This window comes from Alligator mississippiensis, chromosome 12, assembly GCF_030867095.1.
Source record: "Alligator mississippiensis isolate rAllMis1 chromosome 12, rAllMis1, whole genome shotgun sequence".
Lineage (NCBI taxonomy): Eukaryota > Metazoa > Chordata > Crocodylia > Alligatoridae > Alligator > Alligator mississippiensis.
In genome coordinates, this window is record NC_081835.1 from 16,923,396 (window position 1) to 16,951,323 (window position 27,928).

At 43.2% G+C, this 27,928-nt stretch overlaps 2 protein-coding genes across 4 annotated transcripts in view; one reads left to right on the plus strand and one right to left on the minus strand.

Moving 5' to 3' along the window:
• Positions 1 to 193: 193 nt before the first annotated feature.
• Positions 194 to 17,489, plus strand: CHCHD4 (coiled-coil-helix-coiled-coil-helix domain containing 4). 2 transcript variants are annotated; one of them, XM_006273097.4, is made up of 3 exons: positions 194 to 313; positions 5,525 to 5,623; positions 14,553 to 17,489. In XM_006273097.4, exons 1-3 carry the CDS (start codon positions 292 to 294, stop codon positions 14,846 to 14,848), a joined length of 417 nt encoding a protein of 138 aa, XP_006273159.1. In that variant the 5' UTR covers positions 194 to 291; the 3' UTR covers positions 14,849 to 17,489. The 2 variants fall into 2 exon arrangements, with proteins under 2 accessions (XP_006273159.1, XP_019355246.1); XM_019499701.2 differs by lacking the exon at positions 194 to 313 and adding an exon at positions 337 to 656.
• A 5,058-nt stretch (positions 17,490 to 22,547) lies between these two features.
• The window catches only part of LOC102568324 (netrin-4), an 87,118-nt gene continuing 81,737 nt past the window's right edge, over positions 22,548 to 27,928 (minus strand). For both annotated transcript variants that reach the window (XM_006273096.4, XM_006273095.4), the window contains exon 10: positions 22,548 to 27,434. In XM_006273096.4, coding sequence (XP_006273158.1) covers positions 27,298 to 27,434 — 137 coding nt within the window. In that variant the 3' untranslated portion in view covers positions 22,548 to 27,297. The remainder of the gene's footprint in view (positions 27,435 to 27,928) is intronic.

Consider the following 27,928-nt stretch of genomic DNA (forward strand, 5'->3'; position numbering starts at 1 on the left):
GAAGCGCGGCCTATGCAAAGCATGCCGGGAGGGGTCATTTGCAGCCGAGGGTGGCCACGAAGGTGCCTGCGCTTAGCTGCCGGCTGAACTCCTCCGAAGCGGCCCTCAGCAGGCAGAAGCAGGGTGCTGGGTGCTCCCCAGGGTGTCCCCGCAGCACCTCGTGCTCCCCCTTTCGCTGCTTGCCAGCAGGCAGTGCGGAGACAGCCTAGGGGCCTTCCTCTCGCAGCGTGGAGACCGGGCGGACGGGGCACCGGTGGGGTCAGTCAGCGCCGGGCGCGCGAGTCCCTCACCATGTCCTACTGCCGGCAGGAAGGTGCGTCCCGGTGGGGGGAGGGCGCCGGGGGGCAGCCTCGTTCCCGTCCGCGCTCTCGCGGTCCTTCGTGGAGCGTTACATGTAACGTGTGTCCTGGCCCGGCTGTGCGCGCAAGGGCGCTGTGAGCCGTGCCGCCGGCTCGGACGGAGAGAGCTCGAGGAGGCGCGGTGCCTTTATCGCTGGTGGCTGCTCAGGCCTAGCTTGCCCGCCTAGCAGGGCGCTGCGACTGCGCTAGAGGGCACGCCCGAGCTGTGCGCTGGGAACCGCGCTATAAATGTAGACCGGCCACACGTGCAAAGTAAGACTGGCTCTGAGCACCAAGTAATGATCGCACCATTAATAGGTAAATCACGCTATAAATGTAGCCCGGACACATGTACAAAATAAGACTAGCCCCAAGCGCCAAGTAGTCATCACACCATTAATAGGTGAATTGCGCTATAAATGCAGACCAGCCCCACGCAGAAAGTAAGACTGCCCACGCCACAAGTGCTTAGTAATTATTGTACAATTTAATTGGTGACTCGCACAATGAGTTTAGACCAGCCATGCTGGCAAAATAACTATCGCTCAATTAACTAGTGATAGTAAAGGGAAGAAATTCCGCTGATACATAGTCTTGAACCATCTTAATTCTTGAACCATCTTAATTCTTTATTTGTAGTGTTTGCATCTTCAGATCCCTGCTCCTCAGTGATGTGAGCTTTGTCCTCGGGTCACAGCAGGGTGTTGTGAGCTCTAGAGGCTGAACCTCAGCTCTAGTTCCATAGGTAGCTAAACTATAAAAATAAATCATTTTTACAGTTTTGACAAGTAACAGTTAAGACTGCTGAAAAGTATCATAGATTAATTACCATATAGGGAAGATAGTTGCTAAAAAAAGACAGTTGTCCCTTGAAGGGCACTGATTCCTCTAGATGACCTTGACAGTAGCAAGCATGCTGAGGTTAATCAAATGGATGTTTTACTGCAAAAATTATGCTCCCTCCCAACTTGTGTGGTGTTCTTAGCTTCTTTGTTCTGGTTTGTGTAACTTGTCTGTTGTGATGTGGGAACATGGCTGCAACCAATTAGATATGTTATGGGACTTATATAAGCTTTCTCCTGCAGAGGACTATTGGACAAGATAAATAATGTGATGTGATACATCAGTTAACTTGTAAGAAATGTTAGGTGTGTTTTGGGAAGGTGGGGTTTTGCATTCTAAACTACGCTATGTTACCTAACTTTTTGAAAGAGACTTCAGAAAAAATCAACAACTTTTTTTTTTTTTATGTGAAAGTTCAGCCATTAAAATCTGGTTCTTTTCCCTTGAGTAGAGTTCCCTTGGTAGGTGTGATCAGCAATAGATGTTTTTAAGGAGCACATGCTCTTTTTAATATGACTTCAACCTTTATAGTTTCATAGTTGGTAGGGTCGGAAGGGACCTGAGGAGATCATCTAGTCCGACCCCCTGCTGTGGCAGGAAAGAGTACTGGGGTCAAATGACCCCAGCAAGGTGTTCGTCTAGCCTCCTTTTAAAGACCCCCAGGGTAGGAGCCAGCACCACTTCTCTTGGAAGTTGGTTCCAGGTCCTAGCCACCCTGACAGTGAAATAGCACCTCCTAATGTCTAGCCTGAAACTACCCTCCGCTAGCTTGTGTCTGTTGTTTCTTGTAACTCCTGGGATTGCTTGGGGGGAACAGGGACTCTCCCAATGCCTGCTGGTCCCCCTTGACTAGTCCCCCCTCAGCCTTCTCTTTTGGAGGCTGAACAGGTTCAGGTCCCTCAGCCTCTCCTCATAGGGCCTGCCGTGCTGCCCCCTGATCATGCGGGTGGCCCTCCTCTGGACCCTCTCCACATCCCTCCTGAAGTGCGGCGCCCAGAACTGGACGCAGAACTCTAGCTGCGGCCTGACCAGTGCTGCATAGAGGGGGAGGATCACCTCCTTGGACCTGCTTGAGATGCATCTGTGGATGTACGACAGGGTATGGTTGGCCTTCCTGACCGTGTCCCCACACTGTCGGCCCATGTTCATTGAGGCATCAGTGATGACTCCGAGATCCTTTTCTGTCTCAACACTGGCGAGAAGGGAGGTAAAATTCACCTTAAGTTGACTGAAGTAAATACACTTGAAATTTTAAAAAATTTTTAGCTATCTTAACTAGCGGTTCATTGATAAAGATTTTTTTTTGGCTCATACCAATAGCCAATTATTAACCAGCCATATTGGCCGATACTGATCCAATAGTCAATGTGCAGCCTGGCTGTTAAGCCTGTGCTGGAGGGGGGAGGGGGAGGAGCAGGCAGATTGACGCCCCCACGATGAGGGAGGAAGTGGGGCTGGGGCAGGCATTGCCCAGCTGGGGCAGGGCAGGGCATGGGGTGGAGCTGCAGGCAGCTTTTCCGGGGGAGGGAGCGGCTCCCCAAAACTGTGCACTGTTTGGGGTGGCATGGGGGGCATGTGCCCCCTGCATTTGTGGGCTGGGCGAGGGCAGGCTGCGAGGTCGGGGCCAAGGGCTTCGCTGGCCACTTCCCAGCAGGAGTGCTGGGCCAGGGCTGCGCTCAGGGCAGGCGAGGGTGGGAGTGGGGGCGGGATGGGCTCAGCTGCACAGGGCGGGCAGCAGCACTGGAAGAGGTGGCATTGGGGCCACGGAGCTATGGCCACCCCAAAGTTCTCCGTCGCCACCCCTTCCGCCACCACTGCTGCCCACCTTGCGCAACTGAGCCTGCCCTGAGTACAGCTCTGGCTCAGCCTCCTGCTGGGAAGAGGTCAGAGCAGCCCCTGGCCCTGAGCCTGCAGCGGGCAGCCCACCCTCACCTTGTACACAAATCTGTGGGGCACAGGCCCCACATGCTTCCCCCAGGGGTGCATGCAGCAGCAGGGAGCTGCCCCCCAGTCCCCCCAGCAAGCTGCCCATGGCCCTGCCCTGTGCCCCACCATGCCCAAGCCCCACTCCCTCCCTCACTGTGGGGGCCTCAGTCTGTCCCCCCCCGACACATGCACCCCTTTTCCCCCTACAGACTTACAAGCCGGATGCTGCTCTCCACGCTACCCGGCTGCATTCCTGGCCATGTGCAGACTGCAGCTGTGCACACGCACACAGCATTTATCGGTGACATTATCAGATACACGGACCAAAAAAGCTGGTGTAGCCAATTGCCAGTAATGTAAATTTTCCTTTTATCGGTGCCGATTTGATATGGACTGATATATTGGTGCACCTCTAATCTTAATGTATCCTAGGTGAAATTGTGCCTGTGTGCATCATCAGTTAAACTTGTTTTCTTTGCCTTTACTGTTGATCTGCACAAATACTGTTTTTCTCTGTTTATGAATCCAAAATTGTCTTATTTGAAAAAAACCCCAAATTCTCTCATTAAATACTCAAAATCCACGTTTCTTTCACAATTAATATGAAACAGCACTCTGTGTGTGTGTGTGTGTGTGTTGAAAACAATGTTTCATTGATATATTTACAGTTTTAAAGCAATTTGGAAGCCCACCAATGCCTCAGTTGTTATTATAATAAAATACATTCTAAATACCTATATATTAGGGCTTTTGATTTTGGTTTTTTTATCATGGAAAATCAGAGCTCCACTGCCAGGACATGGGTCCAACTGAGGCTATCCCGTCTCCATCCTGCCCCGAGCAGCCCCGATATGCCAGTGCCCTGCCCATTCTGTTGCCCCTCACTCCCAAGCCACAGCACCCCCCTTCCCCCCCCCCCCCGACCTGCTGGTGACCCTCACTCCCGACCTGCAGCCCCCTGGTCCTGCCGGTATCCTTCACTCCCGATCCACTGCCCTCAGCCCCCCAGGATGTGAATAAAGGAAGGGATATGTGGGGAATAGGATGGGTGTGGTGAAAAGGGTTGCGAGCACAGGAAACGTGGTGGGGTGGGGGAGCACAGGTGATGTGTGAGGGGGGGTGGGAGGGGCATGTGCCTCCTCCAGATTTTTGTGCCCACAGCTGCCAGGACCAGCTTCAGGCACAAGCTGCCTCCATGGCCCAGTGGGCATGACTGGGTATAGGAGGGAGTGCTGTACTGTGCTGCCATAGCCACCATGATGAAGCATGACAGTGTGAAGTTGTGCACCCTGCTGCTGCCAGGTGGGCAGAGGATGGCTCACCCTGGTGACGCGGCACTCCCTCCTGTGCCGGGTCCTGCCCACTGGACTATGGAGGCAGTTCCTGCCCAGAGCTGGTCCAGTCAGGCTGCAGCCCTGTACCCTGCTGTGGGTGCAGAAATCTGGGGGCACATATCCCTCCCCATGCACTGCCTATATCCCGCCCCTCCCCCCCCCCATGTTGGGTAAGCCCTTCCCCCCAAAAAACTTATCTAGAGGGAGCCGCTCTCCCTGGCTGCCACATGCCTCTGCACATACGTGTGGCACCCCCTGCCCCCCGTGTCCTAGCCCTTTGCAGGCTGGAGCTCAGCCAGCCTGCAAGAGGAAACCTGCAGTTTCCCAGGTTTTTGTCCTTTAAAGGAGAAAATCCATATTTTTTCCACAGTAAATGGAAAACTTGGATCCCAGTGATCTGAAATACTAAACCTGAAGTATTTTCTCGTAACAGAATTTCCTAAGAGCCGTCGCAGTACAGTAATAGAAAGCTACAGTCCTTTCCAGTCCCAAGCCCTTGAATCTTGGCAGTTGATTCCAGTGTCCCTGAGAAATACCTATTGTAGTGCCGAATCCCTACACATCTTCCCTGGCATCTCGTTCAAGGGCCCAAGTCCTTTTATTAAAGTTGTTAACATTTATCCTAAATTGCCCTGTTGCATCTTCAGCTCATTATGTCTTGTTCTGTCTTGTTGACTAATGAGAATATTTGAACCCTGTCCCCTTCAGACGGTTCTTTTATATATTTGTAGACAGTTTTCCTGTCTCGCCTCAGTCATCTTTTTCTCTAGATTAAACAGCCTGGTTCTTTTAACTTTCTCTTGTAGGTCTTGGTTTCAAAATTTTTAATCATTTTTAATGTTTCCTCTGAACAATTTGTCATCGTCTCTTTTCAATGTGCTGCCCCCCAGGCCAATTGCTGTTCCAATTGAAAGGGTAACCAAAACCAAGTAGAGCAGAATCATTAGCTTTTTTGCATGCAAACGGATACATTCATTTTAACAGCTCAAAGGATTGTGTAGGGCAGTGGTTTTATAAGTGGTATGTTTTATCTCAGCTTATATTTTCTCTGAATAGTTGCTTTTCTTTATTCTTTAACATTAGGAAAAGACAAAATTATATTTGTGACCAAAGAAGACCATGCAACACCAAGCAACGCTGAGCTAGTTGCAGATGACCCCAATGACCCCTATGAAGACCAAGGTCAGTATTTTTTGACATATTGCTGGGGGGAGGAGGAATATTTGTTTTTATGTTTAATAGTCTAATAGATACCATCTCCATTCAAGTTGATAGAACAAGAGCACATCCTCAATTAATCCTTAAAACCTCAGTCAGTACCACTGGAAATTGGACTTCATATAACTCAGGTGTCATCTTCATGTACTTGCCCTTTGATGAAGTCCTAGGCTTTGTCCAGCTTCGTATTGTAAGCTAACTTAAAAACCAAGGACTTCTAGACCTGTCTGTGATACCAGTTAGAGGAGGGGTTAATGTTGCTGAACCCCATAGAGGATGAGAGTAAATCTCTAACTTTATGTACTGCAAGCTCCCTAATGATCTTGATTTTTACCTACAGCAGTCCAACACTGCTGTAAAACTCTGTAAGCCATTGTCATGTGTGCTGTGCGTTGCACTTGTAGTCCAGGCTCCCCCTTCTCCCCCCACCTTTATTCTCCGTGTTAACATGGTCAAGCCTTGAGTCACAGAAATCCTTAGGTTTTGTGTCTGTGTTTTGTTTTTTTGACTCCTATATAGTCACTCCTAATACCAGTGTCTGGCATTTTTAAAAGTCTAAGGAAGGTAATGGGAGTTGGCTACCTAACGTTTTAATAAGGATTGGGACTCTGCTTTGCTGCCCCTAAACCTTGCATAGTGCTAGCTTCACAGAGATACAGTTCTCAGCCACACCTACTGATTTGAGAGACAAGGCGCTTCAATTTGGGATTTAAGTTTGCCACATTATCATGCAGTACTGATGCTAAACAGTTTAGATGAATGATTGCATGACTTTTCTGTTTTAATATTCCTACTTATTATATTTTATGAGGCAGAATAGTTTGGTATTAAGCCTTATAAAAGTTCTGGTTGCCTAGCACAATTTTTTTTAAATGGGTAAATTAAAGCATCCTAGTTCATCATCAGGGTAAAGGCTAAGTGGGTAGATTTTTTTTGCCTATGTTAATGAATTCTCATTAAGATTTTTAAGACTAAATGAGGAATTTATTAGCTCAGTTCTGTATTCACCAAACCTATAAGTCAGTATTTTCAAATGTGAGTGCCTGAAGTTAGGCTACTAAATAAAAATTACTTTTTTTTTGTTTTTAGAGGTTCTGGTAACTTGCAACTCTTACTGACATTAATTAGAGTTTAGGATGATCTGCAGCTCTGAAAACTGTGTGACATTTTTAGGTGCTTCCCTTCAGGAATTCCTGTTTAAAACTTGGCTTTAGTATCTACTTCAGTTTGCAAAACTTTGGTGATTTTGAACTAGGTCACTTCTGCTTTCTCTCCTGAACATTTGTTAAAGGTCAGGTTATTGGTTAAAATGTAACTGGCTTCTTAATCTCTAGGGGGCAGTATTCATGCGTCATTTAACACCCAGAAAAGTACATTGGGGTATTAACAGATTTGCAGTGTGTGGTCTTATTTGAACTATATCTTTTCTTAAATGAGTTTTTGTTTTTATATGTGGTTTTATATTAAAATGAGCTTGCACTAGCTGTTTGCATCAGATTCAGAGCCTGATTACAGCAGCATGCAGAATCAGCAGATGTATCAGAACACACACTTCTCTGGACAGCATCACGTCCTCTAGGTTTTGCAGTGACCTGAATAACAGTGAAGAAGGATTTAAAAGAAAATCCTTTAATTTTAGTTGCCTGTGTTTGTTAGCTGTAATGAATCTTTTCATAGCACAGTAATTTTTCAGATCCATAGCTTCTCCAAGCTTCATTTGATTTCCTAAGATACTTTTGAAGTTTAGGGCAGTATGGTATGAGGTTGTCTGTATAGCTGAGTTTTAGGCCAGGACTCTGTTCACAGTCCTGTCTCTCCCCTGCCCTTTAAGGCTGTTAAAATCCTAGAAATGAAGCAGTGTATTATTCTGAGCCATTTCCTGATAATATGAAAGCATTTGTGTGCAAGAAAGAGCATGAGGTTTAAATGTCTGAAATTATTTGCCCCAAGAAGTTGCTAACATTGGTACAGTATCTACTAACACAAGGCAGTAGTATTAATTAAGGGCTAGGGTAAGACAGTCCATGGGAAATTCTTATGAAAATTAGGTTGACTGAACATAAACAGCTTCACTGTAGTTAGCAGTTAGAAATGTATCCTTAGACTCTATTTGCTAATGCTCCTCAGCTATTTTAATTAAAATAAAAGTTTTGCTAGCCTTTCCAATATTTGTTACTGATTGACTTGATGGTATTGGATGTTAAGCTTATCCCCTTTCTGAGATGAAAAGAATCAGTCTGGTTCCACCCCTCAAACTTCCTGGTGTCTATGTTTTATTGCAGAAAAGATAAGCAAAATCTAAAGTTTGGTATCTCTCAGTTCTTTTACCCTTCGTATTTTCAGGCAGAACATTACTAGCTAAGAGCCAGTGCTCAGACTGCATATTTGGTGAGAACAGTCTGTGCATTCGGATTTGTCAGCATCCTCACTGTGAGTGATGCATCAGCTGCTAAATGCTTCAAATAGAGACCTCTGCTGGCTGTGAAATATTCATATAGAATTATTTTTTCAGTTTGTGTGCATCTGTAACTTCCTGACTATAGGTAGAAGTATAGAGAATAGAATCTACAGATTATTTTAATAAAAAAGTTCATATGTAATGCAGGCACTTTATCAGCATTTATCAGTTGTTTTTTAAACTTTGTTTAATATGAGTAACCTGTTTAATGTAAACTTTCCCTTAGAAAACTTTCCCTTAGAAAACTAAGAGCAGGAATCAGGTCTTCCAAATCTTATAAAAGCAGCTTTTTTTCTAATATATAGTAGTAATAGTCTTTGTATAGTCATTTTGATTAGATGATGGAGAGCCTGACTTTCTCTGGTATCTGGGCTCTTTCTTTTCCTCTGCAAAACTAGAGGCTGTCCCTTAAAATAAAAGGAATAAAGGTAGCATTGCAGAATGCTACATCTGGAGAACGTGTATGTCTCTGGAGATCTTATAATACATTTCACAGTTCAATGCATGGTAAGTCACCTTGTGTAATATATAACTGAACAAAGCTGACTGCTGGGACTGTTGCTTACATTGGCAAATTTGTATATTCATACTGGCTTGGGTTATGTAAGCTTGCTTCGAGTCTTAGAAATTTTTCATTCTAATTATACAGACGGTCTTGGAACGTGTCTAGTTTTCAGCTCTAGGAATCATCTTATACCTTTACCAAAAGGAACTTTTCTAGTGATGGAACATGGATGTATAGGTGATGTACTAGTTAGCAGTCATTTCCCTGCAACTGAGCGTTGTTGGTATTTCAGGTAATATTAAAAAATTATAGTCCAGTAAGCAAATCAGTTAGTTATATTGGCAGTGCCAGATAAACAAGGGAAGAAAAGGATGTCTGTCTTGGCTTTAGTGTGGCTCAGAGCAGTCATGCAAGGAATTGGAATGTGAATAATGAACATAGTTCTCTTAGGACCTATATGGAGGGGTTGGTTTGTGATTCTTCTCTGCCAGTGGTCTTATCGGTTCCATGAAGGGGGTCAGTATTTTGCAGTGTTTCCTTTTCCAATTGGGTGGCACAAGTTAAATTTCAAGGCAGCCAAGAGAAAGTCTCTTTGAAGGGCCAGAGCTTATGTTTAAGTGTGAAAGGGTTATGGCAAGGGTGAAAGACAGGTATCTTCTCTGCAGTACAGTAATTCCAACACTTTAGGCCACCAGTTGGGTATCAGCGTTATATTTATAAGCTCGATTTGACTTGTTGTGTAGTGAGAGGTGTGAAGGGTGGAAAAAGGAGGCCAGATGGGTTGGAGAAAACTTTGCCAAGCAAAAGAGACCTTATTTCTATTAAAGGTGTATATGATCCAACATTAAGATTGCTTTTGCATTAAATACCATGTTAAGCTTTTCTTAACAGGCTGTCTCACTTAAAAGGTTCTCACTTCAGTCATCGCAAGCTATAACACAGTCAATCAAAACAGAGAGACAATTCACTTATTACAGATTACTTCTGCATCTAAGGGGAGGGCAATTTGTGGGCAGAGAAGGATGTACAGGCAGAAGCTCTGGTTCCTTGTGTGGTTTGTATTTAAAAGAAAATTGAAAAAGGCATGCCATTCATGAAGTAACATACAGGCTATTTTAATTTAGCTTCTGCTTAAAGTAGCGGACTTAGGTTTCCAGTGTTCAGCTGCTATATAATAACTCTCAGTAAGAAGCCCTTTGATCTTTTTGCTATGTTATATAAAGAGTTTTCACACATGTGAGGAAGAATGTTGTATAAATGTGCCATTATCTGTATCAAGTCTTTATACAATTTAAACTTTTTAAATTTATTTGAAATACGATTGTTTTGGGGCCCTTCTTGATCCTTGGCATTAAAATGAAGTTTAATTATTTTTTCAGGATAGCCTTTACATAATAAGGGAATTTAAGTCATTAATTGATTAGTTTATTTAGCAAAACCTTAATTATTGCACTTCACTGTGAGGCGAGGGGGGTGTGGGAATATAGCTACATTAATTTTCCTCTCCTTTCTGTGCTGTCAGTTGTGAGGCTTCAGTTTGTGTTGTCAAAATGAGAGAATCTAGAGATCGCTTTCCAATCTAGATGTAGTAAAGCAAATACAATAGGCAAAGCTGCCAGATGATTCAACACTAATTGGGTTGATAAACAAGGGAGGACGGATCTAAATTATTGCATTAGGTATCACAAAGGCTGTACTTACAGTGGGATTCTTTATTTCTTTAAGCCCCTTTTCCATTGGTGGCTCGGACAGAGCAAGCAAGTTAAGGAGCCATTCATCCAGTTTGGAATTACAAACATGGACAGATACTCTGCCTATTTAAAGCATTACTTCTTGTTTACACAGTGCGAACAGATGGACTTCAGGAACTTGGAAATTCTTTAGGGTGGTTTAATCCTCAGTGAGAAATGGGTCCTATCACTTGTGATGTATATAAAAACATATTGACTATATGTAATGGATTTGCATAATGTTGTGCATGCAATATAACTTGTTAGTGTTCTGAAAACAAATTGGTTATAAAAAATCATGGATAAATTTAGGCTGGAAGGAAGAAACAGCCTGCCAGTAGGAGTCATGGATTTAAAAAAAACAACCCGTCTTTTCTACTACTACTTAATCTGAAGCTTGATAAATTTACCAGTTTATATAACTCACCAGTCTAGGCCCTTTATTTGTCATGATGCATATTGCAAGTGACTTCAAAGTATAATATCAAATATAGCTTGCTTGGAAGGATTCCTGGGGTGCACCTGAAAAAAAAAATTCAAAACACAGAGTAGTTCAGAGATTTTAAAAAGAGCACTCTACTTACTTGCATTGTTTCACCTGATAGACTAGGTAACCCAGGAGCTGTCTTTGAGTCCCTCATTTCATACAGTTCTAGCTGCTGGTATATAGGGGTGCATCGATAGAGATTTTTGGGGCTGATACTGATAGCTGATTTTTAAGGATGCATATCAGCTAATACTGATCCGATTTCCGATATGCAGCCCGGCAGCTTGAAGAGCTGTGTCCAGCTGGTAAGTCTGTTGTAGTGGAAGGGGTGGGGGAAGGGAGGGGTGTGGGGGGGGCAGATCAAGGCTCGTGCAGTGAGAGAGGGAGTGTGGCGGGGCTGGGGCAGGCACTGCCCAGGTGGGGCGTGGGGTGGAGCCGCGGAGAGTGGGGGGTGTCTCCCACCGCTGCCCAGACCCCAGGAGGGCATGGGGGGGCACGTGTCCCCCAGATCTGCATGGGGTAGGGCGGCTGATTCTGGGGCTGGTGGTGGGCTCTTCCTGGCAGGGGCTGGGCTGCGCGAGGGGCAGGCAGTGGCAGTGCTGGGAGTGGGACTACAGCGGAGTGCTGTAGCCACCCCAAAATTCGCCGTAGCCTTCCCTAACCTCCCTCCCTGTGCTGCTGCCACCCACCCTGAGCGCAGCCCGGCCTGGCTCCTGCTGTGAAGAGCCCGACACTGACTCCAGCCTGCAGCGGCAGCTGCCCTGCCCTGTGCGGATCCAGGGGGCATGCCCCCCACCCATGTCCTCTTGGGGTATGCGCAGCAGTGGGAGCCGCCCCTCCCCCCCTGGGCCCTCTGGACAAGCCGCGGCTCCATCCTGCGCCCCGCCCTGCCCTGCCCTGCCCTGCCCTGGCTGGGCAGTCCCTGCTCCAGCCTCACTCATTCCCTAATCGCGGGGGCCTCGACCTACCTTCCCCCCACGCCCCTTCCCTTTCCCCTCTCCTTTCACCACAACAGACTTACCAGCTGGACACAGCTCTTCAAGCTGCCAAGCTATGCTCCTGGTCCCATGCATGCTGCAGCTGCATACACGCACGAGGCATTTATTGGCCACATTATCAGCCTCATCAGGCAAAAAAGGCCAATTTCTGATCTAGTCATTTTCTTTATATTGTTGCCAATCCAATATCAGACTGATGTATTGGTGCACCTCTACTGGTATATCTTATTACTTTAAATGCACACTTATCTATACCTCAGCTCCACTGGAGAAAAAAAAATGTTTTTCATTCTATCCTCCAAGACAAGGTTTCTGTATTGGAAGCTTGTTCCTTCTATGAGGAAAGATCACCACCAATTTGACAATTAAGAACAATAGATGTGTTCCAAAGGTTTGTATGTGGGAAGTCCTGTTTTATGGTCATGTTTGGAACTTAAAACTAACAACTTCTGCTTTGGTAGTGCTCAGCCTTTCGGCCCCACAGGGCTGGTCTGCTGGCTGGATTAGGTCCTACCTCCCAGGGTCGGGCCCTGCTCTGCCTTCGCCTGGTCCCGTATGCTTGGATTAGGCTCTGGTGCTTTGCTGCCCCTGCACACGGGAAGTGATCCCTAGCATCCTGTACCACACAACATGCTGAAATCAGCACCCCCTCCCCACTGCATGTCTGACCTAGCATACAGGACTGGGCTACCAGGCCCATGCGGCTCCCCATAGATGCCAGAAACTTAGCAGTAGGGGAACAGCAATTAACACTGCCACTGCGCCCCTGATGCCAGGCTTTTAGACCCACAGGGAGCCTGCAGGCTGGATGATACAGCTCCGGGAGCCAGATCTTTGGGGTTGATTACCCCTGGTTTAAGAGAATTATTCAGCAAGGAATTGCAGTGCCATAGTGCCCTCATCCTAGTATTTCAAAACTTTTCCTGTGTTGGTTTTAAGTGTTAGAAAAATGTCTGTTAAAATGCCTGGTTGATGTTCGATAGTCTCCCTCGGTGACTTAGAATCTAGTTTGCTCAATTTACGAAGCAAAGGCATATTTCTAATACACTGCAGGTGAACTTTTTGCACTTTGTTTCATGTTATCCCTAGTAATAAAGAGCCTGAAATTGGCCATCCATATCCTTGTCTCGGTACCTCTTGTTTTTTCTCTCGGGAGCCTGCCAAGTTATGCCAGAATTCCCACGATGCACTCCACTAGTTACATTTTGCCAATAAAATACGGTCACAAATGGGTCTTGTAGACTCTTATAAAACTCATGTTGTTCAGTTGAGTTTGGTATTTGAGTCTGGACAGAAGTTCTTCAAATGTAAATGATATTAACGGCAGTTCTTCAACTTGCTGTGAGGCATAGTGTTGTAATGCAGATGGTCATAGCTCAGTGCTTTTTACACCCACTTTGCTTCATCCTCTAATACCCTTTTTTCATCATCTGGTTTGATTAAGTTAAACTGAGTTTTGGAAATTCATGAGATTCTTGAGGGGAAAAGTGTGACTATAAAAAGTGAGCTTTCACTCAACAGTTGGCTTTTCTTGTTCATGCTTTCTGTTTTCTTGCTTAAATGAATTGGAGGCACCAAGCAATGACATTCTTCAGTAGGCTGCTGTCCTATGGCAATAGAAGTTCATAATACTCAGCTAAACAGCCATTTTCATCCTGGAAGCTTGAACTGATACTAGTTGGAAAGTAGCACTTTGATGTGCCCTCATGATTATAGGGCATAGGAGACACCAAGCATGATCCAAAGCCCATGCAGACAGTAGGAACGTTTCAGTTGAACTTAAATTGGATCAGACCAATTTAGAGTCTCATAACGACTTTCATGCTGGAAATCAGCATTGACGGCATTTGATCTACTCCATGGTTGCTAGTCATCCCATAACTACTTAGAACAGCTGCTTTCAAAAGGAAAGGGCTTCTACTGCAGTGATACACATCCAGTGTCCAGCACTGCATGGAACAGCAAACATATCACTGAAGGGCAAAGTGGGGAAAATTTCTAGCTGTTAAGAGGTGAGAGGAAGCCTATGCTAAACTAAGGAAAGCCAAAAGAAGCTATTCTAGATTGGCCCATGATTACTTTCATGTTGGAGATAGATTGAATAGGCCACCTTAGTATGCTGTGGATATCACACATGCAACAATTCAAACATAAGTTTTTACATATGAGAAAATATGAGGTAAATATGAGAAAATCATCCAAGGACTCCATCTGCTAAAGCTGTGTACCGTATTTGTGCCACCCCTGTCCCCGCAAGTTAAAGAGCTAAAACAATAGTGTACTATATGTTAGATTTAATAATACAAATTAGCTCCTTTTTTTTTTTTTAACAGAATTCTGTCACTTCCACTTCTTACCTTCCCTCTCTTTGTTGTCATACCCGGACAGGTTCCAGGTTTCTTTTCCGTATGATGATTTCATTGTTCATCTTCAGCTTCTGTACATTGCCTTCCCTCCTTCTCTCAGACTGAAATGGGCCATGCATATTAAACTAGGATCTCTTCCACAGTAATGAGTCAGGCAGGTCAGGGCTGAGGATCGCTAACTTACACTGTAGAGGCTGGTTTGCTCTGCCATCGTTCATGCTGTTTTGGTTTTGTGGTTATAATAGAGTCCAGTCTCTGATGCTGTGACCCAGCAACTTTGATGCAACTTTAAAACAAAATTACCTCTATGGAACACCTAATTTTTCTTCTGTCTCTTATGTTTGTTCAGGATTGATATTGCCTAATGGAGATATCAATTGGAATTGTCCATGCCTTGGTGGAATGGCTAGTGGCCCCTGTGGAGAGCAGTTCAAATCGGCCTTTTCCTGTTTCCACTACAGCACAGAAGAAATAAAAGGATCAGACTGTGTGGACCAGTTCCGTGCCATGCAGGAGTGCATGCAAAAGTTTCCAGACCTTTATCCCCAAGAAGATGATGATGAAGAGAAAGAAAAGCCAAGCAAAGATCTAGAAGCTGCTTCTACGGAAGCCACTGTAACCGAAGAAGAGAAGGGATCTAGCTAATGAAGATGCAAGGAGGCTAGTGTCTCCGCTCTCTGAATTTAGAGCCATGAACTTTTGCAAAGTGTCTGTCTTTGATTCTTCACGAAGCGTTTTACCATTAATGTTCTAAACACTGTATCCTATGAGTTAACTTATTACAGGAGAGGAGACCTCAGCCCTATGGTCTTAATAGTAAGCACTGCAGAAAGAACAAGTTGATGTATGTACCATGTAACGTGTTAGTGGACACCACCACTGCTTTAACAATACTTTTTTTTTTTCTCTCTAGTACTCAATTTGCCTCCAAATGTACAAAAAAATTCTTTAAACTGAGAATTTTTTTAGCCAGTATATCAGGTCTATATCCATTTCACTGTATTTTGATCAGTAGTTGCTCCTGTTTAATGTATTCTGTGCTGTTGATAGAAATTGCGTAAGTTGTTTTTCCTAACCTTCTCTGTTGGAGTGGTCCAGAATGCTGACATGATCTGTTTAGATTGTGCAAACTCTAATTTCTAATGGCACAATTAGATACCGGTTGCATTTACTACTGATCCCAGGTAAAGACTTTCTGAAAAAATGTTAAAATATTTGGCTTTTTTTTTATAATTTAATTATAGTTGCATTTTGAAAATGCTATTGAGTAACCTATGATTTAAGTTTCAAGTAAATGGGAAAAATAGTGATCACTGTGGTACTCGTTTCTTCTGAAAACACTGCTTTTCAGGTCCCTCTGTTACTGCTTGCTCCTCCTGTATGGTTACGTTCTGACATATATAGTTTTGACAATAAACTTGAAATGTTACCCAGAGTAACAGTCTCAGAGCAGATACTGTGACTTGTGCATATTAAACAATGACAATCTTTTTACCTTGATTAAAAGCTCATTTCTCTCTCTTCTTGGTACCTCTCCTTGCTTGGTGTGAGGCACATGGCATTCTCTTGCATTGTAAAGAGATTGTGAACTCATCTGAAATGCCTGTTCAGTAGGTATAAATGAACTACTTTCAGCTACTATGTACAGGATTTATTCCTATCCATCTTTAGGAGCCATGAACAAAGTAAAGCACCACCAGAGCTGAGAGTGGGTAAATACAGGCACCAAAATTCCTTAGCATGATTATGGATTATGGGATTACTGCTTGCAGGCAAGGAGGATGTTACATTAGAGTTCTTTCTATTAACAAAAACCTCGCCCTCACTGTCATTGTAACATGCTTCGTGACTGGTATGTTACCGTGGTGTAAGTAATTGTCCATTATTGCTTGGTTTTTAGCATATTAGCCAGATGTTTCTAAAATATAGCAAAGTAAAATTATGGCATTATTAATTTACCCTAGAGCAGTGGTCTCCAACCTTTTTAAGCAGGAGATCACCATTGGCATTTAAAAGCAACCCTAGATCTACCATGTGTTGTTGCCATCCCCCTCTGCTCATCAAGAAAATCTGTGGGAAGGGAAGTGGGCAGATCTAGGCAGAAAGAGAAAAAATTATTTGGGGGTGCGCCTCCCCAACAGGTAAGTCCAACCTGGCCGGGGCCCCACTCAACTTACCCGTGCTCCTGCTTCTGCGGCACTCTCCCTCATCACGGGGGCCTCAACCTAGCCCTTGCAACCTAGCCCTTGCCTGTTCCCTCCCCCATGGACTGACCTGCTGGGCTGGGATGGGCAAGTGCATGCATGTATGCGGGCACTCAGCCCCCCCACCCCAGCCTCGGATTGACTCCAAGAGGCTCCGAGATCTACCGGTGGATCTCAATCCACTGGTTGGTGACCACTGCCCTAGAGTGTGCAACAATATTTATCTTCTTACCTTTCTTGGCATCCACAGGCTTTTGTCTCCACCATTCAACGTTGCCAGTGCTCTGTAGTCATACTTTGGCATATTGTTGTATGCTTATTAAGTTATTTAAATCTGAAGGAACCCACTTCTGTTCTTTTCTGTTGACATTTAAGCTCTTTGAATTTTAGTCCAGTGATTGGATCTTCGTGGAAAAGTGGGGAAGGAGATGGAATTAAGTAACTGGCACTAGCTCAATTCTAGGGGGATGGTGGCAGGTACTCAGAACAGACTTTACATTTTCAAAGAAGCAAAGTGTGACAAAGCCTCTCAGTCTTTGCATGAAGCAGTGAACAAAGCAAATGCCAAGTTAACAACCTGAGTAAGCGGGCACAAAAGCGACAGCGCGATAAAACCTTGGCGCCTAGGCAGTTGGGCCAGGGAAATAATCTCAGGCCATCAGATAAATGCTGGGCACTAATATATGTATATATAATAGGAGACACACACACACCTCTGCATTTACCTGAATCATTGTCTTTTTTGGGTGGAAACCCAACTTAATGTCTGTCAAAGGAAGAAACAGGGTGAAGGAGATCTCTGTTCTAAGAACTGCTTGCCTGTTGTGCTTTTCTTCTGTGCTTTTCTTTCCCACGCTGCCTTGTTTTGAAGCTTTAGGATTTATTATCTGAGAGTGTTTTTTGACATCTGTGTACTGACTAGAATGCAAGAGGGCTAGTCATGTATTTATGCAAGACCTGAATCTGTACTTAAGTCTTTCAACGGCATAGTCCATACTGGGAAAAATCACTATTTACTAATGGCAGTACCTCCTTTTTTCTGTCCAAATGCAGGAAATAAAGAGTCCTGTCCAAAGAGCTTACATTGTTTTTCATTTTTCTTATTTTTGTTGAGTTTTCTTACTCAAAATGACACACTCAAAATAAAATATCCATATAAGACCAGATTGGTACTCTATACTAAAGTATATTGCTACCTGTGCTATAACCTGAACACAGTATTTTTGCTTCTCTGTCCCAGATTCTTTTCTTGAATAGCTTCCCATGTTTTACCACAGAAATAATTACAATACCCTGATGAAGGAAAGAGGTTCCTTTACCTACAACATATAGTTCATTCACTGTTTGTTTATTTGTGGAAAGAATTGCTGGTGTGTTTAGTGCCTTAAGAGCCCCAGTCTGAAACCAGGAGTCCAAGTAGATGCTGTACAAATACAAAATGTTTGATGTAAATAAAGCAGCTTTCATAATTTTTTACATAATAAATATTATAATTTTTATATATGCATAAAAAATAATCGCATGCTCTTTCTTTCTCATGAAAGGATGTCTAGAAAGTCAACTACATCATGAGTATTTTATAAAACTGGAATTCTGGGGTTGCAGGAGCTGATGCACTCATTAAGAGATACCAGCTGCTAGAAACTAGAACTAGAAACCATTTCATCCTTCTCAATTTTCTGTTAGGGCCTCATAATTGAGACATCTATTTCTTTCAAATTCCTCATACTCTGAAGTGATTTTTAAAGTAGAATTGTTAAGTGATACTTTTACGCCTCTGACTTATAGATCAGTTGAACTCCATTTTTCTGTTTCTGCCAGCTGTGTAAACTGCACTTGAAATCTGAGAGTTGAGCTGTGTTCCTCCTGCCTCATGCATTATCAAAAGCTTGTTAAAAAATGGTCTTAATTTGTTAGATTGTTTTACAAGCCAGAATAAAGAATCCAGTTCATTCTGTCTTCCACTTAAATCCTTACAGCGCACTTATCATCATGGTATGTGGACTCTGCCATGCCAACAGAAATAGGACTCAATAAAAACTTGTGTTTGGGTTTCAAACCCCTTATCACCTCCATGGTATATTTTGCACTCTGATGAAATGACGCACCCCTCCCTTCTGCGTGTTGGGGTTGGGGCTAGGCCATGCCCCCTTCTTTATGACTGGATGGGATGGGGCCCTGCCACATCCACCCTGGGCACCAGATTGGGACCACCTGTTGGATCTAGCCCACAGATGGACTGGGCACTGCCCATCTGACCCGCTGGGCAAAAAGATTGGGCACTAAAAGTACTCTGTACTTTAACTGCATGTCAGAGATTTCAAATGGAGTATCATTAAATAAACTTTGCTAGAAATATGACCCCCCATGTGGTTCCTAATCTTAGTCTCTTTTTTTTCTCTCTCCTCCCTCTGCTTCCCTAATTACCCAGCAAAGTCTGTAAAGACATGCAGGTCTTGCTCAGGTTCAGGACCATCCTCTCTGAGCATTGGCATGTTCAGGTTGGAAACAAAAACCTACATTTTGTTCCGAAAGGTGGCTATTAGATACAGATGCAGCTAAGACTCCCTGATTTAAATACATCATCATATCATAACCATTAGAGAATTAGGGAAGGAGATTGGTTGCCTCAATAATCTGGAGCCATTCACTCTGGTCCTGCTAGACCTTTTTTCCTTTAAAATGTCTCTAGAGTTCAGCTGCCATTTCAGTCCTGGCACCTAGCAAAGCAATGATGGGGACTGCTCGTGTAGAGTCAGCCAGCTCCTGCCCTGTTCTGAATAGGACTAGGCAACACATTGCACTAAACACCAGCAGCCTGTCACACTAGTGTTTCCACTGACAAGACCAGAGTTGGAGCTGAAGTTATGCTAACAGTGGGAAGTTTCGAGAAGGAGCCTCATGTAAGTACAAGAGATGAAGCTGAATAGAGCAAAACCGCAATGCTTTGAAATCCTCTTTGGCACCTTAACATGTAGCTCATCCAAAATGTGTACCAGCGGTATGCCATCTTTGGAGGAAAATGATTATAAGCAGCTCAGCCAGATTTTAAGTCCACCTCCATTTGAGTGATTTTTAATGTATAGAGAGTATAAGGTATTAGATCTATGGAGCAGCAGGCTGAGATCTTCCTTTGGCTGATTCCACAGTGATCTCTCTCCTGCTCTGAGCTATTTTTTTACAGCTATTTAGAATAAGACTGCTTGGAAATCGGGTGCTTCTAGATGTATTTATGGTTGATGCTTAGAATAAAGCAGGGGTATAGCAAGCCCTTTAAATGCCTGGGAAAGGTGGGAGTAGGAGTGAATTATACTGACCAGTGCATGGAGAGTGGGGGAGTTAGGCAGAAATCAGGTTCTCTGGAGCTGCTTCATGTGCCCCATTTGCTTCCTTCCGCTCCCCAGGCGTAGGTCTGTGCTTCCCATGACAAAGTGTCCCCTGGAGATAGTGTAATTTCACCCCACTGTCCCCCCCAGATACACTACAGGGCAAAGGGCTGGACAGTGCAGAGCTACCGCTGCTGTGAGAAGGACTCCTGAAGGGAGGGGGTCATACTAGTGCCCTCTCTAACTTAGCACCAGGGGCTGGTGCCCTGCTCATCCCCCATCCCAGTTACATTACTGGAATAGAGAGAGGAGCACCCACCTTTCTTCATGTGAATATTATTGTATTGTTGGAAGTTATGGGGCAGGGGGGAGTATAGCATCTTTCTGGAATACTGTGAAGTAAGCACATAGGAAGCATGGTTGTTGGTTTCTTTTTTCACTAGGAGGCTTTTAAATGTTCCCGCTGCTGTTTATACGTTGCACACCAGTAAAAGGCTGCGGCGGGTGCTTCTTGCACCATCGCAGAAGCATTTAGCCAACAACAGTTTAAGTTGGAGCAGCCCTTTCCTGCGTTCTGAGCCATGGAAGAAGCCCGTGCAGCCCATTGAAATGCTTGGAATGTTGCTTTATTTCCTGTCATTTGCTGATTTAATTGAAATCGTTAATAAAGGGCCTTTTGTCCTGTTAGTTGTGGTGAGTGCAGTGTTGTGGCTTTTTTTTTTTTTAATCTTTTTGCTATTCAAAGAAAATAAACTTGGAGTTGGCAGCGTTCCACAAGTGGTGTCAAGGGGGAAACGTGTGGTGGTGGCGGCCTGTTGGAGAACCGTCAGCATCTTCTTTCTGTTATTAACTTTATTTTCCTCTAGAATTGGCTTTCCTTTTTTCCTTTCTTTTTTTTTCTTCCTGGCATGAATTCCATACTCTTAACATAAACCCTGCTCAGAAGCAGCACATAAAGAGAGCAAAGGGAGAGCAGTCTCTAAAGAGTAAATGTGCAAAAAAGAAAAGTATGTTACAGATCAGCTTTGATATATCAGCGAGCAGACAGATCATGAAGGCCCTGTCACAGCCAACACAAAGAGCACAGGAAGATTTGTAGTGACTGCACACTGCAGATTAACTCAGATCCCACAGCAGGGATGTGAAGGGAAAGTGGGCATAGGATTTGCTATGCCACATCTGATCATTGGTCCAGCAAGTTTGATATCCCAATTCTAAAGTGACAGACATCATTAGAAGGTGTGGGGGGAAAATAGCTCAGCTGATTCCCTTTGACCTTTGTAATATTGTTGCATGTGGAGGAAGATATTTATTCCTGCACTCCTCTGAGCATTTTACATCCCGAAACATAAGCATTATTATTATTGTAGCTGGCATAGTGACAAATATTGGTCAGAAATTGAAATGTCTTTGAGCTTTACTCTCATTTTAAAAAGTCATGTTACAAATATATCCAGCTGAGATGGGCTTGAGCTGTAATGTTCAGAGCCAGATCTGATGTTTCCACAAATTCAAGAATGAGAGTAGGAGGACTGGGTCCTCAATTTTTTTTTAAATAATGATGAATTTCTGTGTACTTCACCACATTAGTTTTGTAATTGCCATTCAACTAGCAAAGAAAGAAAGTAATCAATTTACACAGCTAATGTAAGGGACTACTGCAGTTAAACGGGTAGGTACCCTATAACACTATTCAGTTTAAAGTAGTATAGACAATACAGAACTCCTGTCAGAGATGCAGGCACAACTCCTACTGCTAAATTCTGCATTGGTAAAAATGTGGACTGTAGCTTAGAACTGAAAATTCACCTAATTGACACATCCTAATAATGCATGTCAATAAGTCATGGATTGAAGGCTCAGTGCTATTATTTATTACGTTAATAAATCTGCATGCAGAGTAAGCCACTCCGAGTTTGGAGGCGCAACCGTCTTAGTGGAACCACACAAAATGCTAAAGATTCATGGGTGCCCCAAAGAATTCCCACATCATTTGCACCAAGTTACAGGGCTGAATCTTTATGATGTGTTAATATATTCTTCTCAAAAAAGAAGTAATTATGTTTTTAAAAAATGGTCATTTTAAACCTTTGTAAGCTTTGGGCCTTTACAGTCAAGACTTCTCCTCCTCACTCTAAACACCTATTATTGTGCCTGGTGTCCTGCAAGATATCAAAGCCTAATAGAGTAATATTTGGAATGTAGTGAGGAAATTTGAGTTCTCAGTCCCACACACTTTGCACTTGGATCATAGGAAAGTAGTAACTGCAAGGGACCTCATGAGGTTATCTAATCCAGACCTCTGCTCAAGGCCAACTAAGCAATTCCAGCCAAGTGTCTGTCCAACCTGCTCTTGAAAAATTGCAGGGATGGAGCTTGTGCAACTACTCTAGGTAGCCTGTTCCAATGCTTGACCACCCACATAGTCAGAAAGTTCCTCCTAGTTGCCAACCTAAACTTACTCTGCTGCAGCTTGAAGCCATTGCTCCTAGTCCTGTTCCCTGTGGCCACAGAGAAAAGCCCATCTCTGTGCTTTCTATAATCACCCTTCAGGTATTTGAAGACTTATCAAATCCTCCCCTCAGTCTTCTCTTCTCCAAAATAAATAACCCTCGTTCTTTCAGCCTTTCCCAGTACATCTTGCTTTTCCAGGCTTCCAATCATTTTTGTTGCTCTCCATTGGACTCTTTCCAATATTTTCCAATCAGGAATGTTTGCAGTTTATTAACTTTAAAAGAATTAGTGCAAGTGTAGCGTAAGGACCGTGTAGTTTAAAATGCAAAGTGTAAATTTTAGACCACAGAGCAATACAAATGTCTTTGAGTATTTTTAATCGAAGTTTAAGTACAAAAAAGAAAATGTGCTACAACACGTAACAAATAACACAATAACTTTCCCAGGTCTGAGGGACTCTGGCGAGCATGTTGTGTGAATTATATAAACTCAAGGCAAGCTTACATCAAGCGGCATGGAAAAGTGATGAGCTCTGCAGATGGAGAACACTGCTGAGAAAACTTGTTCTTGAAGCAGTTCTAATACCGAGCCACTCTTGCAAGAGTGTTGTACATGATTCAGTTTCCTTCTGCCTGCTTCTTTCTAGCTGCTTGGTGTATCCGTGCGTATGAGTGGGAGCGTGAGCAATGATACGCAAGGTTGTGTTACACTGTCAGTAGGGTTCAGCACTCACAATGGCTATTTAATGAACTAACTTGATCCGTTAAAGGTCTCTACAAAGATTAAGCTGGAGTAGCTATATTGTAGCCAACACTTGAGCTGCACAGACACAGGCTTTGGCCTGCAATTTTCCTATTGTTACTTCTGCCTCTCTTCTATACATGCTGCTGCGTATAACAACTGTCTCCTCACTTGCCTGCCCTGTTGTTACTCTCCCACTACTTTCCAGTCTTCTTTTCTTGGGGACACAACATTATTTTTCCATCTTTAAACTGTGCTTACAAGATGATTGTATCTTTGCTTCTGTTTAAGAACATCTACTGATCAGCCAATTTGTATAGTACAGCATAAGTAGGGTTGGATATCTGAACATTTTCAGTACTGGGCCCATGTTAGGAATCTTGGATTGTCATATTCAGTCACCCTTGGTTGTATTACTATATTGTCTGGGAGCCCTAGTCCTGGACCAGGATGCCCTTATGCTAGATGCTCTATGAATACAAACAAAAGGCAGACTCTCTTCAGGCAGCCTTTTCAATAGGCCTATCTTTGGCAGCTCTTCTTAGGTTTTGGAGGCCTTGTTTGTTCTGCTCATAGGAAATGCATAGCAGTTACTTCTGGGAAGCATTTATGTAGTATTGTATTGTCTCTCACTCATTTTTGCTCAGGCATTAAGATATCCCCCCCAAAATTCCTCTCTCTTCTTTCTTCCCCATTTCCCATCCTCACGTTTTATTTTCTTTTCAGGTTATTTAGGCAGAGGATTTACTGGAAGCTAATAGTAATGGCAACAAAAAGTCAGTTTGCTCTGAGACTGACCATAACTGCATGTTTTTCACAGTGATCTGCAAAGAGAGATCTGGTTAAAAGAACATGCTAGCTTGAAAATTAGTGAAATAAATGTTTTGGTCCCAGTCTGATTTCGTATAGGCTTTTGTTCACATCACAGAACAGTCAGTCTGGAAACAGTGATTGAATATACTTAGGAAACACCTGGTTGAAGGTTGGCATTAAGGTGAATTACAAAGGTGTATGTCTCAACTATGTATCAGCCCTGTCTAGGGGTGGAATTCCTATTCCCTTGTGGGAGACCAGCACAAAGCACTGGGAGCTGGGGTTCCCCGTGTACTTCAGCAGCCCTGCACAGGGTGAGTGGACTCTGTCTGGTTCCAAATAATGCGGCATGGAAGAGAGCATTGGTAGGAGATCAGAAGAAAAATGTTAGGACTAGATGGATCTGCAGAGTGGAAAGGAAGAAGGCATGATTCCTGAAATAGTTTCACAAGGTGTTTCCATCTCAGCTTTCTAATAAAGAGTAGGTTTCTCTTGGAAAGTGGAAAATTGAGAAATAATATTAAGTCCAATGACTGACACCCCCATGCAATCCCACTAACCTCAGTGAGATAATACTGCCTGCAAGCTGGAGTGGCCTATGGCTCTCAGTTGATTAAAAGCACACAAAAAAACTGTCCCTATGAATGGATTTGTCAAAAGTGCATTCGTTAGCATATTTTCTTACCACAGGCTTTATTTTATTTTATTATTTTACGGGCTATAAATTTACCTAAACACAGCTTTATTTTTAATGGTCTTTAAAAGACTATGACTTAATCTATTTATAGAGACAGCAATGAAAACAGTATTGCTTGATTAGTCTCCTAATTTTATGAGCTGGCATTTTCAAGAAAGATATTTCACCGGTGCAAAGTATTTTACTATGTTAATTAAATCTCTCGCTGGAAATGCCAAATTCTTGGTTACTGCTTTCGATAGCAACAAATAGATAATAGTGGGGGTTTTCCTGGCATATTAGGAAACAAGCAAGCACAGTATTTATGTGCCTTAGTAGGGTGAAAATTGCCTGTGTTTTTGTAAATGTATATCATACCCAGATAGGAACCTCTATATATATCATAATGTGTCTGGGGCATAATTCTGGTTGTGACCTATAAAGCAGAGAGGAGAGGTTCTACACTAGCTCAGTCATGAATAAAACACCTTGTTTGGCTGAGATTTGCAAAGGGTCCTGAAGTGATTAGGCATGCATGTCCTGAGGGATTTCAAAGGGAGCTGAGTGCTGAACTCCGTTAGGCTCCTTTGAAAAATCCTAGTTCTAATACAAATAAAAGGACCCTTGAGGCATCATGCAAATTTATTTAGCAGCACATAAATAGTTAAAATAACTATGCAAAGCTTCCTTTCCCACAGGACAATTTTAAAGCTAAAACTGAGCTATAGCTAATTGGAACAATCCAAGGGCACTTCAATCCGCTGGTACACGAACCAATATGCCATATGGACCTAATTTTGTAAAGAGTCTCTGTTCCTTCCCTCTTTTGTGCCTGCAAAGTCAGAAGTGCTATTAATGCTATCTGCAATCAAGTACAAGGTATTTAGGGAAAATTGATTATACCTTAATTTACTTGTACTCTCAAAATTGCAGGCACAAACAAAGTTTCTAACAATCAGATCTCTTAGGAGCAGTGATAGATTTGTGAACATTTGGTCAGTCCAACCACTTACCTAGCTGAACATTCCTTAAGTTCATAGCAAAATAGAGGACACTGGGATGAGACATAATAATAGAATATAATACATCTGGAGTTTAAGGGGGTTGCTTATGAAAAACAACAATCACTTAGTCAAGTTGATCTTCAATGCAGCATTTCACCCAAAGCTGTGAATGGCTGAAAATGATCTGAAATGTGACCTTCGGATGTTCTGATGTGCATCAGCCCCTGAACAAAACAAAGGGTGACACACAATGGGATGAAAACAAGAAGCCTAAGCTTTTCAGCATCCTCAGGGGTCGGGTACCAGTCACTGATCTGGACTGTCTGACCACTTATCTCAATTTCACATTAGACACTATAACCCAGACCCACAGGCTCTTTTCATTGCCCTGGGGTTTTTCTAGGTCCCCTTATGTGGCCCTGAGATACCGGCATACAGAGCAAATCCCTTCCCCTTCTTTTCCTGTTCTTGGGGCATAAACCAAAGCTGTATGTAAGGAGCATATATGAAGTAGACTTCTGATTTATGCTTTACTTATTAATGGAACATATGGTACTCCTCAACCAACTTGGTTTGGTTATAATTTTCCTATCACCTGGGCACAGATAATGAAGAAATCATTGCTTCCTCCCATAGTAGTCTGAGGAATTTTCAGTCCCACTGGCTTCTTACTTGCCACAGAACAAACTAAAATTAATCCATGGGAAATCCTTCTGCAGAAGAGATGTACTTTACTCAGAGTGGAGATACCATCACCCATACCCATCACTCTAAACAAACCTCAAACACAATTGGAAGGCAACTTAACTTGAAAAAAGTTGAGCTACTATAAAAGAACAGTATGAAAAAGGCTACCTACAATCAAATACTGTGTATGGCATACAGAGCAAAGAACAGAATAACCAGATGACTGTCCCAGCAGTTACTGAGACCTCCACAGATTAGGAAAGCTCCCTCATACCTCTGCCTTGGTGCTTTTGTGATTTCACGTACTAAAACTGGACCAGCTTCCAACACTTTCTCAAGGAGCTGTGGCTTGACATAACACTCTCCTGGTACAAGGCTCACAACACTTTCCTGGTACAAGGCTCCTTGGTAGCTATCCTTCTGAAACCTGATGTTAAATGACATTATGGACAGAAGTGCTGCAGCACAGAGCTGTGATAGAAAAGATGGCATGGTACCAAGAGTCCCGCTGGGCCAGAAGTTCTGTCTGCAACAGCATTTCTGCACTGACACGGACAAGGCACATCCATAGAGGACCTCACTGGATATAATTCCAATGTTAGTTTGTCTCTGTGCAGCAACAATATATTACGGAAGAAAGTAACATGTCTTACATTGATCTAACTGCAGTTTGCCTGGTGAATAAAAGTAACTGAGCTCTTCTAAAACAAAATCAAGTGTCATTTGACATATTGTTTAGTATTTTGCCACCAGTGAAAGCTGAACATTTTTGCCTGTTAATGGTTACTTAAATAAAGGAAACGACACCCAAGTAAAGAATGCACTATGGAAGCAGTGTATACTTATTAATATCAGGCTCAGTCCTGAAGTGTGGAAACACATAACCCATAGTTTCAACTTTTTGCCATGTAGATTCTTTGGGTTCTGTGGAATTGGGCTGAAGCTAAGAACTGCGACTTGTAAGCTACATGTGATGCAGCGGTTAATTCCATATGATAAGATGGGATGTATTTTTTTGAAGTCATGTCCAAATGTTCCTGGCTTAAGCAGGTAGGGGAAAGGAAGGTTTACGTCCATTTTCCTTCCTTGAGCTAAGAATGTGCTGAATGGTAATATATGAGCTAACTACGCCTTTCACTGCATTGTAATGTAAAGGTAAAGTTCATCACTTTAATTTCTGAAGGAAAAATTATCTACACCCAGTTCGAAGAATGTCTGCTGCTTGTTTGCCCAAGTATGCCTTCCAGGGTTTTACCAGGCTGTTCATATTCACAAGCAGTTTGCCAGTTCTTGAGTCCTCTTGGCCTGCTATAAGGTAGTCTGTACCTGGTAAAAAAGAAATAATAACTGCATAAATAAATAAAATACAGGACTAAACACTAAGTGCCTCCATCTCCACCAAACCAAGTTCTACTTCTTTTGCCAGCTTTAGCAATGTTTAAATAATCTGTTTGTGTGCACACACTTGTATGTGTATGTACACTTGTGTGTACACTTTCTGGACACTCATGCCCATGCATATAGGTTGCGCTTTCTAAGATATGCATGCGCCTTCACTCACAAATCCCATATATCCCAAATTCTAAGACTTGCACACACAAGCAGTTGGGCTGGCTTTTCATTTCCCTGGCATTTTAGATAATGTAATTCCATGTACTTCATAGATTTCATAGGCATTAAGGTTGGAAGGAACCTCGGGAGATCATCGAGTCCAGTCCCCTGCCCCAAGGGCAGGAAGTCAGCTGGGGTCAAAGGATCCCAGCAAGATAAGCATCCAAATGCTTCTTAAAGGAGTCCAGAGTAGGTGCTTGCACCACCTC

What these genes read in the sequence shown, in the direction of transcription:
- CHCHD4 (XM_006273097.4), top strand. Translation starts at nt 292, where the DNA reads ATGTCCTACTGCCGGCAGGAAG. An exon ending in GTCCTACTGCCGGCAGGAAG is followed by an intron (nt 314 to 5,524) that starts GTGCGTCCCGGT and finishes CTTTAACATTAG; the next exon opens with GAAAAGACAAAATTATATTT. An exon ending in TGACCCCTATGAAGACCAAG is followed by an intron (nt 5,624 to 14,552) that starts GTCAGTATTTTT and finishes ATGTTTGTTCAG; the next exon opens with GATTGATATTGCCTAATGGA.